Source organism: Engraulis encrasicolus, chromosome 16 (genome assembly GCF_034702125.1).
Source record: "Engraulis encrasicolus isolate BLACKSEA-1 chromosome 16, IST_EnEncr_1.0, whole genome shotgun sequence".
NCBI lineage: Eukaryota > Metazoa > Chordata > Actinopteri > Clupeiformes > Engraulidae > Engraulis > Engraulis encrasicolus.
In genome coordinates, this window is record NC_085872.1 from 41,723,935 (window position 1) to 41,741,757 (window position 17,823).

The 17,823-nt window shown below is 40.7% G+C and overlaps 1 protein-coding gene across 1 annotated transcript; it reads left to right on the plus strand.

The window, feature by feature from the left end:
* The first annotated feature begins 41 nt into the window (after window positions 1–41).
* On the plus strand, window positions 42–17,726 carry LOC134466099 (RING finger protein 17-like). Its single transcript, XM_063219995.1, has 16 exons — window positions 42–80; window positions 3,538–3,656; window positions 4,533–4,624; window positions 6,973–7,039; window positions 7,160–7,240; window positions 7,611–7,714; window positions 8,227–8,392; window positions 8,755–8,831; window positions 9,709–9,771; window positions 10,059–10,213; window positions 10,338–10,407; window positions 10,732–10,886; window positions 11,015–11,107; window positions 11,525–11,686; window positions 12,289–12,462; window positions 17,719–17,726. Exons 2-16 carry the CDS (start codon window positions 3,609–3,611, stop codon window positions 17,724–17,726), a joined length of 1,515 nt encoding a protein of 504 aa, XP_063076065.1. The 5' UTR covers window positions 42–80; window positions 3,538–3,608.
* The last annotated feature ends 97 nt before the right edge of the window (window positions 17,727–17,823 follow it).

Sequence of the window (17,823 nt, forward strand, 5' to 3'; positions counted from 1 at the left end):
AATTAGTAAACGTTTTCCCTGTTTTTCAGTTTTTGTTCAGATGATGTTGATTAAAAGAGGAACATAGGACACAAACAGTTGTAAGTGTCCTACCCTTGTCGTAGCGTTCCCTTACCTCCATACAGAACAGATGATTTAATTATGTTATTTTGGAACTTTGCTCAGATAATTAAAGGCCCTCAATTGGCTGTCCTACATCATGGACTTTCATTCTCAGAATCCTGGGTTTTCACCTGTAATGATATCAAGATAACTAGGCCTACAAGAAATTAAAAATGAGGTTTTAACAAAAGAAAACGTGTGATAAATGTGATAAACAACCATAATATTTGAAACAAAAATACATTATATTTTCAGATTGAATCTCAAAAAGGGAAGGAGGAAGAAGAGAAATAAAATGTATGGTGTGGGGGCTTTTTATTGAGTACATGGTTTATTGTGTAGCTCTACTCATTTACCTTGAAATAGAATGTAATGGGCGTGGTTGCTGTGAGACATTCTACAAATGCAGCCTCAGTAAACAGCCCGGGGCGAAATGGCTAGTGTATTTGTAGATGGAAACAGACAAAAGTCGACTTAACCTATAGGACACAATGAGGAAATTTTGAAGCGCATATATTCCTAATCCAGGATTGCTTAACAAACTGAAGTGCTTGTTACTGTGTTGTATACCTTACTACCCTCGTCTTGGCCCAGGCCCATTGCATAGAAAATGGGATGTCTGGGTATAGGCCCAAGCCAACTCTCTCTCTCTCTCTCTCCCTCTCTCTCTCTCTCTCTCTCTCTCTCTCTCTCTGAAGCTCAGTGCTTGCATAAACACTACTAGAGAGCAGCAGAAGGTTGCCATTGGTCGAATGTGGCTCTAACGAGTTGTGTGAAACCTAGCCAGTGACACCCCACCTAGCCATCCTGCCTCAGCTATCCGCATCCCTCTGACCAGGCCATCTGGTACGGTGTGAGCAGTGAGTCATCCATTCGCTCCTTTTCGAAGGGGTAAGTTAGTGAGTGCCAGGGGCATGAACTTGCCCTGTTGCTAAGGAGCAACACACTGATGATGATGATGATGATGATGCCTAGCCATGGCCTCATCCCAATACTCCTTTTTTATTTTTTGGTCTTTTTGACTTTACTTATGATAGGACAGTGAAGGTGGTGACAGGAAGCGAGTGGGGAGAGAGAGACGGGGAAGGGCTGGCAAAGGACCCTGGCCGGGAATCGAACCCGGGTCAGCTGCACGGCAGACGAATGCCCCACCGTTTGGCCACGGCAGGCAGGGACGGATCATGACTCCATGGGCCCCTGGGCCAGACAACAAGAAAGGGCCCCCTCCAGATGTTAGAGACCCTATATTGTTGGGCATTCAGGTGTTTTTCCCCTGAAAATATGTGAAAAAAAGTGTGATTTTACACAACATGAGAAAGGAAATTTAGAGGATTGGGCTTCAGGGCCCTCTGGACTCTTGGGCCCCTGGGCCTGGGCCCGGTAGGCCCTTGCAGTAATCCATCCTTGACGGCAGGGCCAGCCATGGCCTCATCTTAATGGTCTCAGCATCACTCACTGCATCATTTGACAGTGACAGCCTTCACTGTCATTATCTTCTCCCAATTACTGCTTTGTGATTATTTACTCAACATCATGCACAGCAGGTGTATAGGGAGATTCATTGTATAATGGCTGGTGCAATATGATAACCATAAATGAAAAACCATCTGTTTAGTAATAGAGCACGGCACGCACGCACACGCACGCACACACGCGTGCGTGTACACACACACACACACACACACAGACACACAGACACACACACACACACACACACACACACACACACACACACACACACACACACACACACACACACACACCTGTGCCACCTGTGATTCCACTGCATGCTACACGGTTTCAGTACATTTTTATGTATATATTTTTTAAATCGTTTATGTTGACAATGTTATTAGCATTGTAGTTAAGCCTTTGTAAAATATGAGTATGAATATTTTCTGTTTGCAATGACTTTGACAGTATATCCATATTTATCATAGCATTTGAAGTCTTTAGAACCAAAGGGGAAGGGTGAGTTTCGAACCTTGGTCCTTTGGGTACCAAATGTGTGCTCTGAGCATTGGTGACCAAAAGTAGAAGTAAAACACAAAACCAGGGCGACTAAGACCCCCACATTTGCCTATTGCATGGGGACCCAGGTTCGAGTCAGGCTTGGGTCATTTCCCAGCCCTGCTTCATCTCTCCTGGTCATTTCTTGTCACCTCTTTGCAGTCACGGTCAAATAGGCGTAAAATGCCCGAATCTGCAGTGAGTGAATCAAATTTAGGGGTATTTGTTTTTGGGATTTAGTTCGTCAATGTCTGTCCACCTCACTGGAATTATGACTCAGGGGTTCCCAAACTTTGTCATGACATGCCCCCCCATAGGCCTAAACCGGGAGATTCCAGTCAAGGCCTTACACCACACGCTTTTTTCCCCCTGTGCACCCCTTTCACCATGTGCATCAGTGCGCCATTCTGATATATAAAGTAGGCCTAATTATAATGGTAGTAGCTTTCAGATATGCAATAAATTATTGCAATGCAGTTCTTAACAAATAGGAATACTGTTTAGCTTATTTCATTTATTCAATTATCTACCGTAGGCCTATTTTGTTTTTCTATACTTTATAACTGGTGTACCGTAGATTTTGAAAATAGCCTACATGTTATAATCTCATGTTACAACTTAGCAAAAAGTGGGATTTACCTGGAAACCAGTGAAAAATGTAATTTTGCATAATCATTTGGAAGCATTGGTAGCATAGCCTACTGTGCGTATTAGCTCTGGTGTGGCTGGGGAAAGAGGGGAGCTCACGAGCGCAGGGTTTAGCTCACTTCACTACTTGCAGCGTTCTAGAACTAGATCTCTGGCTGGTTCAATCTTTGTGCTGCAGGAGAAGAAACGAGCCAGCGTAACGCATGGTCAGCTGGTGGTGTAGAAGGTCAGGTTGGCTCGAGGAAGGCGAAATGTCTGGAAGTCTTGTTGAAATAACTTGCAAGAAATGCATGCAGGTGTACACGTTGGCTGGTATGTCAGTGATTAATAATCAACATTTTGTGCTAATGTGTATTTATGTGTTGTATTTTCGACCGACTATTTTTGTCGTGAAATGGGCTAAGTTGGTCTTTGCTAGCAAGTTGCTAGGTAACTGGCTAGGATGTTAGTAATATACTTCGGTTGGTTTGCAAATCGTCAGCGATGATAGGTATGATGTTGTTTGTAAATTAAGTTTGTGTATTGTTACCCGAATGTCACAACTTAAAATTTGCTTATTACCGTGATAATACTTGCAGCGTTTTGACTGCGTCACGCGCTGTGCGTTTGGCCAATTATGGTCAGGTGCAGCATCTGTGCTTCTGAACATCACTATTTAAATATTAAACCTTGATGAGGTACCTATGGTTATTATAGGCTACTGTTATTTTCACACAGTAACGGGCTGTTGTTTTCCGTTTGTTTATTTCGTGGAATAACATACTGGATGTTTTGCAGGGGAGGAGGAGGAAAACCTCCCGCACCGTCTCCAATGTGCCCATATATATTGCGCTAATTGTCTGACCACCATGCTGCTGGAGTCCCCATCGAACACAATCACATGCCCGGAGTGCAAGGTGATGAACGCAATCAGCAGTTTGCTATTAATTTTTCATTCAAAAGTTTGCTTTTGCTTTAACCCTAACCCTTTACCCATGTTGAAAATATGTCTTATTTTGGAAAGGTTTTTAGACCATGAGTGTGAAATGGAATAGCTTTTGTTTTCCATGCTCCTCACCCATTGAGGGTTTAATTGGAATAATTTTAGACCCTTGGACCAAAATATCTAGTCAGTTTAGCCTCTAATTAGTTTCCTTAAGTCTACACAGGAAATTTCACAGCTAATAATATGTGTCTCCTAAATCTAGGCCTCGAAAATACAAGAACAAGATTGGCATCACTTAATTTCAGATAAATGTTTACAATTATTTTCAGTAATCCAATAATGAGACTCAAACACCTCCCCAATGTCAGCCATTGTTATTCAGTCTAAGGGGAAATGTATAATCATAATGAAACACCACCGTTAGCCAGAATGATTACAAACTTGAGCACACTCTTAACAGCTGGCGGTGTGTGGTGGTTGAGGTGTGGGAGTGTGTCGCAGGGGCAGATTGATCATCGCTACATGAACAACAGGATACACAGTCATTAGAATTAGAATTACTACGCTACATTTCACAAAGTAATAAATGAATGGATAATACAAAGTAATAAATTACTCACTCAACCAAACACATTGCAAGTTATATTACATATTTACTAAGCACTACATTACAACTGATCATACAATTACACAAAGAAGCACTGAAGAATAAACTGACAAGTTTTGACAAAGTATTGCAGTGCCATTATATACTTTTGTCTCACTGTCTAATGTCAAGCATCAAACAACATACAGTATGTAAGAACAGTTAGCAAATAAGATTTTTGTCTAACATTCTCTTTTTCAGAGGATCACTTGTGTGAATGGAGAAGGACTTGATGGGCTGCAGGTAGACATCCAGACCATCGGGCTTGTTTACACTGCCAAAACCAGGAGGGGGTAAGCAAAGTGGGAACACTTTCAGGGGTACCAAGGAAATATGAGGGTTTTGGTGCAAGCATCATTGTTGTATAAGCGTGTTTTTTCTGCTAGTCCTGCAGGTGTGGTAAATTCAGATACAAAATAATTTATATGTATGGTAGTTGCCTAATAGTTGCGCAACGGATCATCATTGATCCGTGGTCCGTTCGGACCAATCATTTCGGTTCGGCACACACATGGTATGCGGATCGATTTATGAAATTGTGCGCATGTTCAGTCTAGTCGTAGTTGGGACGTCTACCTCACGCACTGCATGGAGCACAAACAACAACAGAAACTGTTCCCGAAATCTTGCCTGTGCCATAGTTGCAAAACATTCCGTGTGATAGCCTACTGTAAATGCAGCTTGAAGACTGACTGTCAAACTCAAACTGTCAATGTCTAGAACTACTCTCGCTAAATGTTTGTGTTGCGATGGGTTGAGTTCAGCGCATTTGCGATGCAGTGAGATATGCTCATGTAACGTATCGCGATTGTCGCGTGTGATATAAAAAGTTGAAACTGGCGAACTGAATTAATTTCATGTTGTGACTCCTCTGACATTTTGAGAACAGCGAGCAGGTTAAATCATCTGGTTAGACAATAGGCTCGGACGCAACCAAGCAAATATTTTCGTGATCAAAACAAGATCTGCTTGGTCTTAAAAAGGTGGGGTTGAATGCTTGGCAAACAAGTTGGACAGTTTTTTCTTACGTGAATTCCCAAGACTTAAAAGACCGCTGCTTCCTACTTGGAGCAGCGAGTGAACTGCCTCACAAGCATGTGGACTACACCCGCAATTCACGTCAGCTAGATGAATGCCAATCAGGGTAGATTACCGACGGCACGGAGGAGGTCTTCTGCCCAGCACTTGCTCTCACCTAACTGCTTAGCTGCTTGGCAAAAACTATGATTTATCGCCATGTGACATGACTGCCGCGCAGAGGCCACCCCCATATGCTGCGTCGCGGACAGAAATTCTAACCGGGGTGCTTCACGCGGACACAGTGGGCATGCTCGCTGCCTAGCCTTAATGCAGGCCGTACCTCCTGTGGCCCGCTGTAATAGACATTGAAAGTTAACTACTACAGTACTACACTACTGTGACAGTGCACTGGGCCTTTAGTAATACATTACGACTTGGTTATTGCCATTCTGGTAACAGCTCATTTATAATGCCGTGTCTTAAGGGGTTAATGTAAACCAGGGAGCAGGTTGGGAAAAAGAGACAGATCGGGTGGTAATGGGTGCCACGACATCCAGGCTAGTGGCGAGTGCGTTGTTGTAGTATTCCACCAGGTGTCCACTGAGGAGGCAGAGTCAGGGGCTACAAGATGGGTCTCTAGGGTTTGAGAGAGCAGAGGCAGAGACATGTTCTTGATGCTACGAAAGGTGATGGTTCGGGAACAGTGTTGTCTGCGATGGGGTATGTTGACGGTGAACAGAATTATATGATGGTCTGATATGGCCAGGTCAGTGCACTGGAGGTGTAGCGGGGGTGTGCCAATGCTGCATACCAGGTCGAGGGTGTGTCCTTTGTTGTGGGTGGGGCCATGCACATGCTGAGTGATGTTAAAACAGTCCAGAAGTGACAAAAAGTCGGCCGCAAAAGAGCATTTGCTATTGTCCACGTGGATGTTGAAGTCGCCCAGTAAGATGGCCGATGGGGACATGGGGCAGACAGCAGCAAGCAGCTCAGTGAGCACAGGGAGGAAGCTGGTGGAGGGTTTAGGAGGCCGATAAATGAGGACCAGTTGCAGCTGTGCAGCGCCGAGATGGAAACATTCAAAGGATGATGCACTGACAGGATGTTCTTTGACCACAAAATCATAGTGGTATATGATGGCAAGACCACCACCACGGCCATGGCCGCGGGCCTTATGTGTGTAGGTGTATCCAGGTGGAGTAGCATGGTTGAGACTGACAAAGTCCTGTTGGCTCTGCCATGTTTCAGTTAAGCATACCAAGTCCAATTTTTTCTGTGATAATGTCATGAATAAATACTGCTTTGTTATTTATGGATCTGATGTTCTGTAACATGAATGAAGCAGTCCTGGTAATTCAGCATTAACCCGGGCACCTGTAGAAAAATTTCACCCGTCAAGGTGACGGGTGGGTTGACATATTTCACCCGCCAAAGGCCATATTCACCCGTCCTTGGCTGGTGGACGGATGCTTATTTCCATCCCTGGTACACAACTATGGTATCACTAATTCTTTTAAACTTTGGCATCCTCAGTTTTGGGATTGCCATAAGCCATTGCAACCCTGAATGTTTAAAGTGGGCTTCCCCTGTTTTAACATTGTTTTGTGCATTTATTTAATAGCCGAGAAGAAATTCAGAATGCCAACACTGAAAACAACACCGGTGCTGCATCACCCCAACAGGACAAGGTAATGCATATTCTTACATACATGTACAGTATGGCCAAAAAAAAGGTCACACACACGTAATATGTTGTACCGCTTTTTGCTTTGCCTTTTGCGAAATGGATGTGTGTTGGTGTCTTGCAGGAAGTGACATTGAAGAGAGCATTGGATGATGCCCTTGCTGAAGCAATTAAAAATCAAAGCGAGTTGCAGAGTGTTTATGAGGTATCATATCATATTTGGCAATCCCCAAACTGCTTGTTTGGTTCCTGTATGGTAATTGTTTAATAAATCTACTTTTGGTAGTGTTAGTGAATTTACATTTGTATCTTACCTTCAATCTTTACTTGGTAATAACAACCTAACAAAAACAGTGAACCACTTAAGGCCGGGATTGATGGCAAACAGGCTCTAATGTCACATGTCTCTATTGTAAAACCAGTATAATAAGCCAACCTCTCAGGGTTTATTGCTTACACTTACAGTATGTGAAAGATGCAGCGTACTGTATGTAAAAATGATAATGCCTCACATTTGTGCCCACAGTATGTGTAGTACATCTGAACAAAATTGGATCTTGGATCTTTTCTTGCAGGATTTGGTCAATGGACTGCAGAGTCAAATTATGACAGAAAAGATGCGTTTGAAGTCAGAGATCACAGAGATGACCAAAAAAGCAGTGGCCCTACTTCAGGAAAGGTAGGAGCGGCCTGTGGAATTTAGAACATGATGAATGTAAACATGTAAATAACAACCAGGCTGTACATTGTATGTGTCACATTCGAAAAGACAGACATGCGGCACCCCCCTGTGTTCCTGTTGTTAGATTTTTAGTTACTAGGAAGCTACTGGGGAGAGGTGTCGATCTTTCCAGATGGATTAGATATAATGTAATATAATGACTTGACGTGTCACAGCTGTTGTTTTTGCCATACTGAAATATTGTACGATCAGGCTGAACGAGGCAAAAGCATTGAAGAAGTTCAAGAACCCCACCGGATTATACAGACCAAACTTGAGAAATGCTTTGATGGAAATGCTTTGATGGTTTAAGGAGCTCCCTTTTATAATAGTATGTTGTTTCACATTTCAAATTTAAATAAGAGCAGAAATTTACATTCTCATGTCAGCTTAACGATGGGGATATTCTTTGCATATTACAAAGCCACCATAATCATTGTCACTGTGTGATTTGGTTTTGCGTGTTTTAGGAAGATGACATTGATGGCAGAGCTGGATCAGCTGGAGCATGTGTTCTCAGAAAGTCATGCCATGCTGCAGAAGGTTGAGGAAAAGAAGAAATGCATCGAGAGTGCTATTGCGGAGGCCAAAAGCCTACAGCTACCTCTGCTCCAAGAGCATTGCGGTACAGAGAAGGTGCCTAAATGCACTGGATGTGGTAGTGCACCAAGCCTAAAGCAGCAGCGATATTTAGCTTAAATTGAGTTTTATGTAATGTGTAGTTGGACTTATTCCATTGAACATTAATATATGTAATGTTTTTTAAAATATTGTATATATCCATGATTTATATCATACACTATACAGAAATGGGAAAGTATTATTGTATAGCTATTACCTTATTTTTTCCGTTTGACATATTGCATATGACATGTTACAGATACTTTTTGTACTATTAGTGGAGTAGCATCGATTATAACTGTCAACTGACTCTTTTGTTACTTTGAGTGTGTTCGTACAGTTATGGGGATGGTGTTGTTTATCTGTTTGTAATCTAGGTCCTAGAAGCGCTGCTTGCTCCTGTTGATATGCAGACTTTTGATATGAGCTGTCTTAACAAGTACTCAGGACTCCGGTAAGTCCCCAAACATGTTCACATGCACATGCAGTGAGAGGAAAAAGTTAGTACACCTTTTAAAGTTTCATACATTTCTGCCAAAATTGGTCATAAAAGATGGTCTTATCTTCCCGGAAATCACAAGATGGAGCAAACAGCGTCTACTTTAACAATTATATGTTGTTATCGACCATAAGATATAATCATTCTCAAGAGAGGCTGGCTTAAGTAACCCTTAGTTAAGAATCCTTTAAAAGCTAATTGTAGAAATTCAGACAAACAAGAATTTTACGCTATTGGACATATTTGTATATACAGTATATAATATACTTGTATAATAAGCTGTTCCTTACTTATCGTAACAGCACACTTTCTTCCAAATCCATTGTGGTCACACCAACTACATGGATTTTGCAATCCTCTAAAGGAACTCTTGTTTAACAACGTGTATAGATGACTGCATTTCAGCCAAAGGGCTAGATGCAGTCACTTTTGTGACTGTGATGAGGAAGATGATTATATATTTTATCATAAAATTATAATGAGTAGAAAAACTTAAACAAGTTCTGCCATATGCCACAAATAGACCAAACCAGATGCAATCTGCATTTCACATCCCACTGTTTTTCTTCAGGTTATGAACAGACGAAGCTCTGGTTTTAAAAAAGTATGCTCCTCAAAGTATGCTGCGCAATGACACTGCTGTTTTTCCATAGCTGCAGGGTAGTACAGTTAAGGGTACACATACAATATCGGTGTATAATCATAAAATAATTTAGTAGGATATACATGTAGTGCAAAAGGACATTAGGAGTTGGTCATTGCCATTCTGGTAACAGCTAATTTATAACTAGGCCTGTGTTTTACTGGTTTAATGCATCTTGTTTGTGTGCAGCTGCTGTCTTGACAAAGATAGTCTGAAACAGAGTCTCAGCATCAACCAAGGCAAAGCTACTAGGTGAGAGTAATGTCTTTTTATGCACTATCCCTTTGAACCTCTTCCATATGAACAAATTAAATTTGCTCAGGTGATGCTTTCTTGCTGTGTCATGTGTCCAGTGATGGCCGCCACTCTCTCTCTCTCTCTCTCTCTCTCTCTCTCTCTCTCTCTCTCTCTCTCTCTCTCTCTCTCTCAGAGAAACAAACTCAAATCTTTTTTTTTATACATTTTCGTATTCTTTTTTTCTTCTTTATTTATATATTTTTGTTTTTTTTGTTTTTGTTTTTTTGTTTTAAATATTGCAGTGTGCCAATAGAGAGTGCAGAGCGATCAAGAAGATCGTCTGAAAGTCCAGTGGATTCTCAAAGTCACTCAAAGCAGGAGAGCAGGGGGCCTGTAACTACTCCTCCGAACTCTGGTCCAGATGTCATAATTGAAAAGATTGAGGACGGCTCAGTAGGTATGGAATTGAAATGAATATGGTAGCATGATGTTTTCACAGTATAAGCAATTACTACAATGCACTTATTTCATATTTTTGTTAAATATTGTACCGTTTTTCTACATTGTATGTGCGTCCTTAGGGTCGTGTCCAACTCCTGTGCAGCATAGTCTGAAACAGATTCTCAGCATCAACCAAGGCAACGGTACTAGGTGAGAGTAATGTCTTTTTTTATGCACTATCCCTTTGAACCCCTACCATATCAACAAATGAAATTTGCTCAGGTGATGCGTTCTTACTGTGCCATAATGTGTCCTGAATATTAATTATATTGTGTGTTAATATTCCTGAATTTCCCCCTGGGGATTAATAAAGTTACTCTACTCTACTCTACTCAACTCTACTCTAATGTGTCCAGTGATGGCTGCCACTCTCTCTCTCAAAATACAATCTCAAATCTTAATTTATATATTTTCGGAAGTGCTATGACTGCTCTGTTAGAATTTGCGAAGTTAATTTTTAAAAATGTTTTGCAGTGTGCCAATAGAGAGTGCAGAGCGATCAAGAAGATTGTCTGAAAGTCCAGTGGATTCTCAAAGTCACTCAAAGCAGGAGAGCAGGGGTCCTGTAAATACTCATCCGAACTCTGGTCCAGATGTCATAATTGAAAAGATTGAGGACGGCTCAGTAGGTATGGCAATGAAAGGAAACATTATGTATATACAGTATAAACAATTACTACAATGCACTTATTTCATGTTTTTGTTAATTATTGTACCGTTTTTCTACATTGTACTGTATGATTGTGCATCCTTACAGCAACTCCTGTACAGCCCACCCCTGTGCCTAAGCAGGATAGTAAGAGGAATCGCCCTCCGAAGTTGAAAGAGCCCCCACGAAGTAAAGACAAAGGTGTCTCAAGTTTATGTATTTGTAGACTTTGTGAGCCTTTGGGTGTATTTTGAAAGTACAGAATGGAGAAAGTCAGGCTTGCCACGCAAAGGTTTGCCATACATAAAAAGTCAGACTGCAATCTATTTTTTCTTACACTTCATTTAATTCAAGATTGTTTTATTCACTTCATAATGTAGGCACTTAGCTGTAACATGTTATATATACATATTATTCTATGCATTTTTTTCAAAGGGGGGAGAGCTTAAACAAGATCTCAAGCTGAAACTTTTGATTTATTTTGAGAAGTGGTAGAATCTCTGTACGAAAAAGAAAATGACTTAGTGGTTGATTCATTTTAAATGGGATAAAATAGTTCAGGAACATTTTTTCAGAGAAGATACCATATTTTGACCATGTTTGCTGTTGTGTTTGTAGTGTGTGTGTCCTGGGTTGTCGTCTCTCACGTGGTCAATCCTGGTCACTTCTATGTGCGCTACGTGTCGGAAGCAGGCACAGAAGAGCAGTTACACCGCATAGTCAACAGCTTCTGCTTTGGGACAAAAGGCCTGCTATGCCCTGAGCACACCATCACTAAAGGTGTGTGGACATGGTCAAGGTTTATCACTTTCTTTGAGGCAAAGCCACAAAACTTTGTCTGGGATTAAATTGACAGATCAAACGAGATCTTGACTCAGATCAGATCTTCACACCCCTTTTCCCCTGGATCACATGTATGCTGCATCTAAAAAATGAATGATAACCAATGGTGTGATTGTCGATTTTAGTTAAGCAATTTGTGAGTTGTGTGTGTGTGCAGAAATACGTAATTATTTGGAGTACACGAGAGTTTGCAAATTCGATGTGCTCAGCTGCCTCAGTCAGCCACGGTGACCGTGGTCAGACTGGCTGCCTGACTTCAACTTCTGCCCACGTTGAATGTGGTACACTCAAGTTTGAGCCGAGCACCGGAATATACGACGAAATATCTGAAAAATATCAGAGAGTCATTTTCGTGAAATGGCCTACTGACAAGGATATTAATGTCTGAACACCCCAACAATCAAAGGGTCACAAAAGTTCCGTATGTCTTTGTGAAAACTTTGCACTCAGCGGCCCATTATACTGTTGAAGTCAGCTAACCATTGTGCTCTTGTAGGTGATATGCTGTTTGAAGTCAGCTAACCACTGTGCTTTTGAAGGTGATATGCTGTTTGCGTTCCATGAGCCTGATGGGTGGCAGAGAGTCAAAGTCCTTGACGTGCACCAGCATGGGTCTGCGAAGACTGTCAGACAGTGCAACGCCACAGAAGTCTCGCGGCTTGACGTTTTTTTCCTTGACCGTGGCTTTCAGAAGATCCTTGAAATTCAAAGGTGTTTGTTGATTCTTTTCTTCATCATCATCATCATCATCATCATCATCATCATCATCATCACTGTTCTGTTGCTTTATCTACAGTGGGAGGAAAAACTGAAATTGGTCATAAAACATGTTCTGATTTTCCGGAAAACGCAATGACTAATTGATAGTCAGGGTCATTTTTCCAAAAAGTTGACACCTGAAGGCATGTTAATTTTCGGCATACAACTGATTTAGGGGTATTCAAGGGTGCTGAATCCAAATCTGCCGTATGCCGGACGCAAAAATGTACCGAAATGCCTCAAACGGGCAAAATCCAATATGGCCGCCGCCACCGTGTTAAAATCCTGCAATCACTTTTCTTTTGGACTAAATAAGGTATGAATTTGAAAATAGCACTTATTTTTATGTTTTCAGACATGGGGAAAGCCATTATGTCATCAGATTTCAGCTCAGATTGGAAGAAAATGCTTATGTCATTGGCTGGCAGCCATTTTAAAAGCAGAGAGACTCATATTGTCAGCGATTTTTAACATTTTTACTAATCTTTCAAGATTCACAGAAAAAAATGCTCTTTGTCTCTGTGAACACAAATACTACAGAAAACTACACTGAACTGTCTACTTTCACCTGAAAAAAGAAGTTTGTGTCTACCTTTTTCCATTCTTTAGTTATGGGCAGTAGAACATGGGATGACACCACAAAAAAACACTGATTTTTGACCCCAAAATACTGCACTTCTCTCTGCCCATATTTTTGCTTTAAGGACATATTGTCTTTGATAGTGTTCATGTTTGATGTGCAACATTTTCAGGGGGTTTGAAGGGTGCTTAATGCCAATATGATGTATAAATAAATGTATATTCCCATAGTACATCAAAATGAAGGAATCCAATATGGCCGCCGTCACCAGTCTACAGTGTACGTTTCTTTGATTACACAAGGTAAACTCTTAAGTACATTATGTAGCATTAGGTTTTCATACAGGGAGAATTAATTTCCATACTCAGATTTAAGATAGATATCAAAGGAAATTATTTCAGTGTAGTCTGAATTCATGATTGCAACAGGAACATAGGGTGACACCACAAAAAACAATATTTTTTGACCCCAAAATACTGCACTTGCCTCAACCCACATTTTTGCTTTAAGGACAAAGTGTCTTTGATAGTGTTCATGTTTGATATGCAGCATTTGCGTGCTTAATTCAAATATTCAAATATGCTGTGTATTAGGCTCAAAACCTCTTTAATAGGCCTACCTCAAAATGAATTAATCGAATATGGACGCCATCACCAGACAAGGTGGACTCTTAATTACATTGTAGCTATAGGTTGTCATACATGGAGAATTCATCTCCATACTCAGATTTAAGATTAGAATCAAAGGACATGATTTAGGTTGAATTCATGTTTACAAGTGACAGTTGACTTTCATGTCAATAAGCTGTTCTTTTGAATGAAAATGTTTTCTCTACTTCCACTTTTATTTTAATGCTTATTAAACACATGATGCAATATGTCCACCTCAATCCACCTCTTCCATTATGAGACAAATTTACACACATAAGTCTGAATGTGCCTAAATATAATATGCACATCTACATTTTGTGCATTAGGAATTCATTGTTTGCCGATTTTATTGCGGCGCTTACATTATATCTTTGAATGGTGGAAAGGTGAAACGTGGATCAAAACAGTTTATGTTATTGTGAGGAATTTACTTGATATATGTTAACTCATTCCCAACCATTAGGCCTATCAACCTCCTCCTCTCCAGTGATTTGGCAGGACACACAATATCATGCACTGCATGGCACTTTTGCTGCAAATGCAACAAAAGCAAAGTATGACGTTTTGCAATGATCAGTCCTATCTAATTCGAATGTCACATGGTTACATAAAATGCCCCACATTATCAAATCTCTATATTGAGTCAGGCCCACATACCCCTTCCTATCCTCCTGCCAGTCACCGAAGTGGGATGGGAAGTATTGAACAGGGCTTTAGTCCCACTGCTCCTGTATCTGCCACTTATACATTCTCATTGTTTATCAACACAATGTTATGAAGAGGGGCAAGACACATGGCAGCCAACCACGTGAGCTAATTTTTTTTGACAGACAGCGGTTTCCAACAATAAGAGGCTTAGTTGTGCGCGGCTAGGTTCGCAGTCAGGTTATAAACAAAATTTAGAACCCATGTCTTCTCAAGGCACACAACTTGTGCTTGCCTCATCCAACACTGCATAGCAAGAAGTGGCATGGAGTACATGGAGTCAAGCATTTGCTGCAATTCAGCAACTCCAGGAGGGGTGATTAGGAATAGGTTAACTTAGTATACCAAGTACACAATTTTGGTTAGAGTAGAGGAGGGTGACTGTATGTGCATATATATTTGGTATATATATAAACTGGTATCAGAAGTAGTGTGGAGTCAAGTCTCTTGGCGGAAATACGTAGGATGGTACGCAAGGCTAATAGAAATGGGCACCCTCCTGTCTTTCTCACAGCACATGAACACAATATTCATACCTCCTCCTCGTATAACTTAACCCATTGTGTCCTGGAAACACATATAGGTTTTTCAGGATCTTGATATTTTAGCTGTTTTATTAACTATGTGGGTATGTTAGAGCTGAATGAACACATTACAATGCAAGGGGAGGGTATTGGCTTTTAAATGTAACTCATTTCATGTTTGTATGTGCTTCGGAGGCTGAGACATTGCGGATTTAATAGGAAGAGGGCACCCTTTCCCAAAAAGGGCTTAGGACAAAATGGGTTAATTAGCAGTCCATTTTTGAATATTGTGTTCATGTGCTGTGAGAAAGACAGGGAAGTGCCCATTTCTGTGCCTAGGCACCTTAAAACTACCACTTACTCTTCTGCCTGCCATTGGCTCTCTCTCTCCAGCTGAGCACCGTTATTGATACACTGCAGATGTACATTCCAGTATATTTTAACTAGGCCAATTTAAAGTCTATACTTGCACAATTCTACCAACAGAAGATAACAGACAGACTCTATTTTCCTCCTGCTCCCCTGTTCAGCAGGGCTGGATCCCCACATGGCTGCATGCTGAGCCCCCATCTAAAGTCTATCTGTCCATGACTGCAGCATTGGCCAGCAAAAGGGACTGAAGGCCTGGTGTAAAGAGACCGAGACAAATTTCTCTAGCTCTGAATGAAAAGAAAACCAAAGAGATCATTGCTGCCTTCAGGAGGCACACCTATAGCGAGAATAGACCTAGCCCTCTCTGAACTTCCCACTGTTACAGAGCTAAAACATTGTCTTGGACATTATCCTGGTTCTGAGTTCTTGGGTCTCTACAGATGTATCATTGGCACTACAGATGTAAGTAAGGACCAAAGACTAAAACCACATTTCACACACATGGACTGTCTGACTGTTCATTACAATCTCTTGTTCCCCTGATCTCCTTCCATCCTCCGGTTGTTGTGCAATAATTGATACAGTGCAATGTGTTGAGCTGAATTCTTGCCGTACTACAGAACAAAGGCCAGCCTTGTAATTAATGGTTATAATTGTCACAGAGTGGCCATCTCAGCTGAAATATGTACATTAAGCAAGACAATCTATGCAATAACTTTGGATGACTGATGTGCAATACCAGCCTGAGTATGTCCTTTGTGATATATTCACACACACACACACACACACACACACACACACACACACACACACACACACACACACACACACACACACACACACACACACACACACACACACACACAATGCCACTCCCTTATCTGTACATTCTAATCTATTCTATTCTATTCTATTCTATATATTATTCACATCAGTCTGCCTCTTGATCCCCTTTATAGGCCTAGATATACAGTGATCTGAGCACAGCAATTAAATCGGCAAACATGAAGTAATTCCCATTGTACAAAGGATAATATTAGAAAATATTCGATTTAGGGACTTTCAGACTCTTGTGTGCATTTAATTTGTATGGGTGAAGAGGTGTGGAAACATTGTGAGGTGGTTTGAGGTGGAAACATTTTTCATGGTATAATGCATTAAAAGTGTAATTGAAATAGGGAGAGATTTAAATACAAATGGTCAATTTATGGAAAAGGTAATCTCCTGTTGCAAACATGAATTCAGTCTACACTGAAATAATTTCCTTTGATATCTATCTTAAATCTGAGTATGGAAATTAATTCTCCTTGTATGAAAACCTGATGCTACATAATGTACAAAAGAGTTAACCTTGTGTAATCAAAGAAATGTACACTGTAGACTGGTGACGGCGGCCATATTGGATTCCTTCATTTTGATGTACTATGGGAATTAAAGGCATTAAGCACCCTTCAAACCCCCTGAAAATGTATATCAAACATGAACACTATCAAAGACAATATGTCCTTAAAGCAAAAATATGTGCAGTGAGAAGTGCATTATTTTGGGGTCAAAAATCTGTGCTTTTTTGTGGTGTCATCCCATGTTCTACTGCCCATAACTAAAGAATGGAAAAAGGTAGACACAAACTTCTTTTTTCAGGTGAAAGTAGACAGTTCAGTGCAGTTTTCTGTAGTATTTGTGTTCACAGAAACAAAGAGCATTTTTTTCTGTGGATCTTGAAAGATTAGTAAAAATGTTAAAAATCGTTGACAATATGAGGCTCTCTGCTTTTAAAATGGCTGCCATTTTCCTCCAATCTGAGCTTAAATCTGATGACATAATGGCTTTCCCCATGTCTGAAAACATAAAAATAAGTGCTATTTTCAAATTCATACCTTATTTAGTCCAAAAGAAAAGTGATTGCAGGATTTTAACACGGTGGCGGCGGCCATATTGGATTTTGCCCGTTTTGAGGCATTTCGGTACATTTTTGCGTCCGGCATACGGCAGATTTGGATTCAGCACCCTTGAATACCCCTTAATCAGTTGTATGCCGAAAATTAACATGATTTGCCTTCAGGACCTTAAATAAGCACCTTTTCAGAAATCCTGCCTAGACTATGACTAAAATCACTCATGAAAAGAGATATTCAGGGGACAGTAGCAGCTTACTAAATACTCACCCAGGCCTAAGTTCCTGGGCTAATGGCCCGCAGTATAAACGGGGCTAATTTAATATAAGGATAGCAAATAATTACCCTCTCGAAGGGCTGTTGACTTCCATAGTCTTTTACGGTTGCCCTTGACTGAAACAATTTGCAAGACTCCACTGTTCATTTCCTTTGTGATCGGATATACATTGATTCTTATCAGTGGACTACTTGTGTCTCTGTTAAGATACTTAAGCAATTTCGAATTGCCTACTCATTTAACAATTATACAAATATATACATTAGAAGGAGAACAGACAACGAATGCCAGGCAGGAGGTTTATGAAAGTGA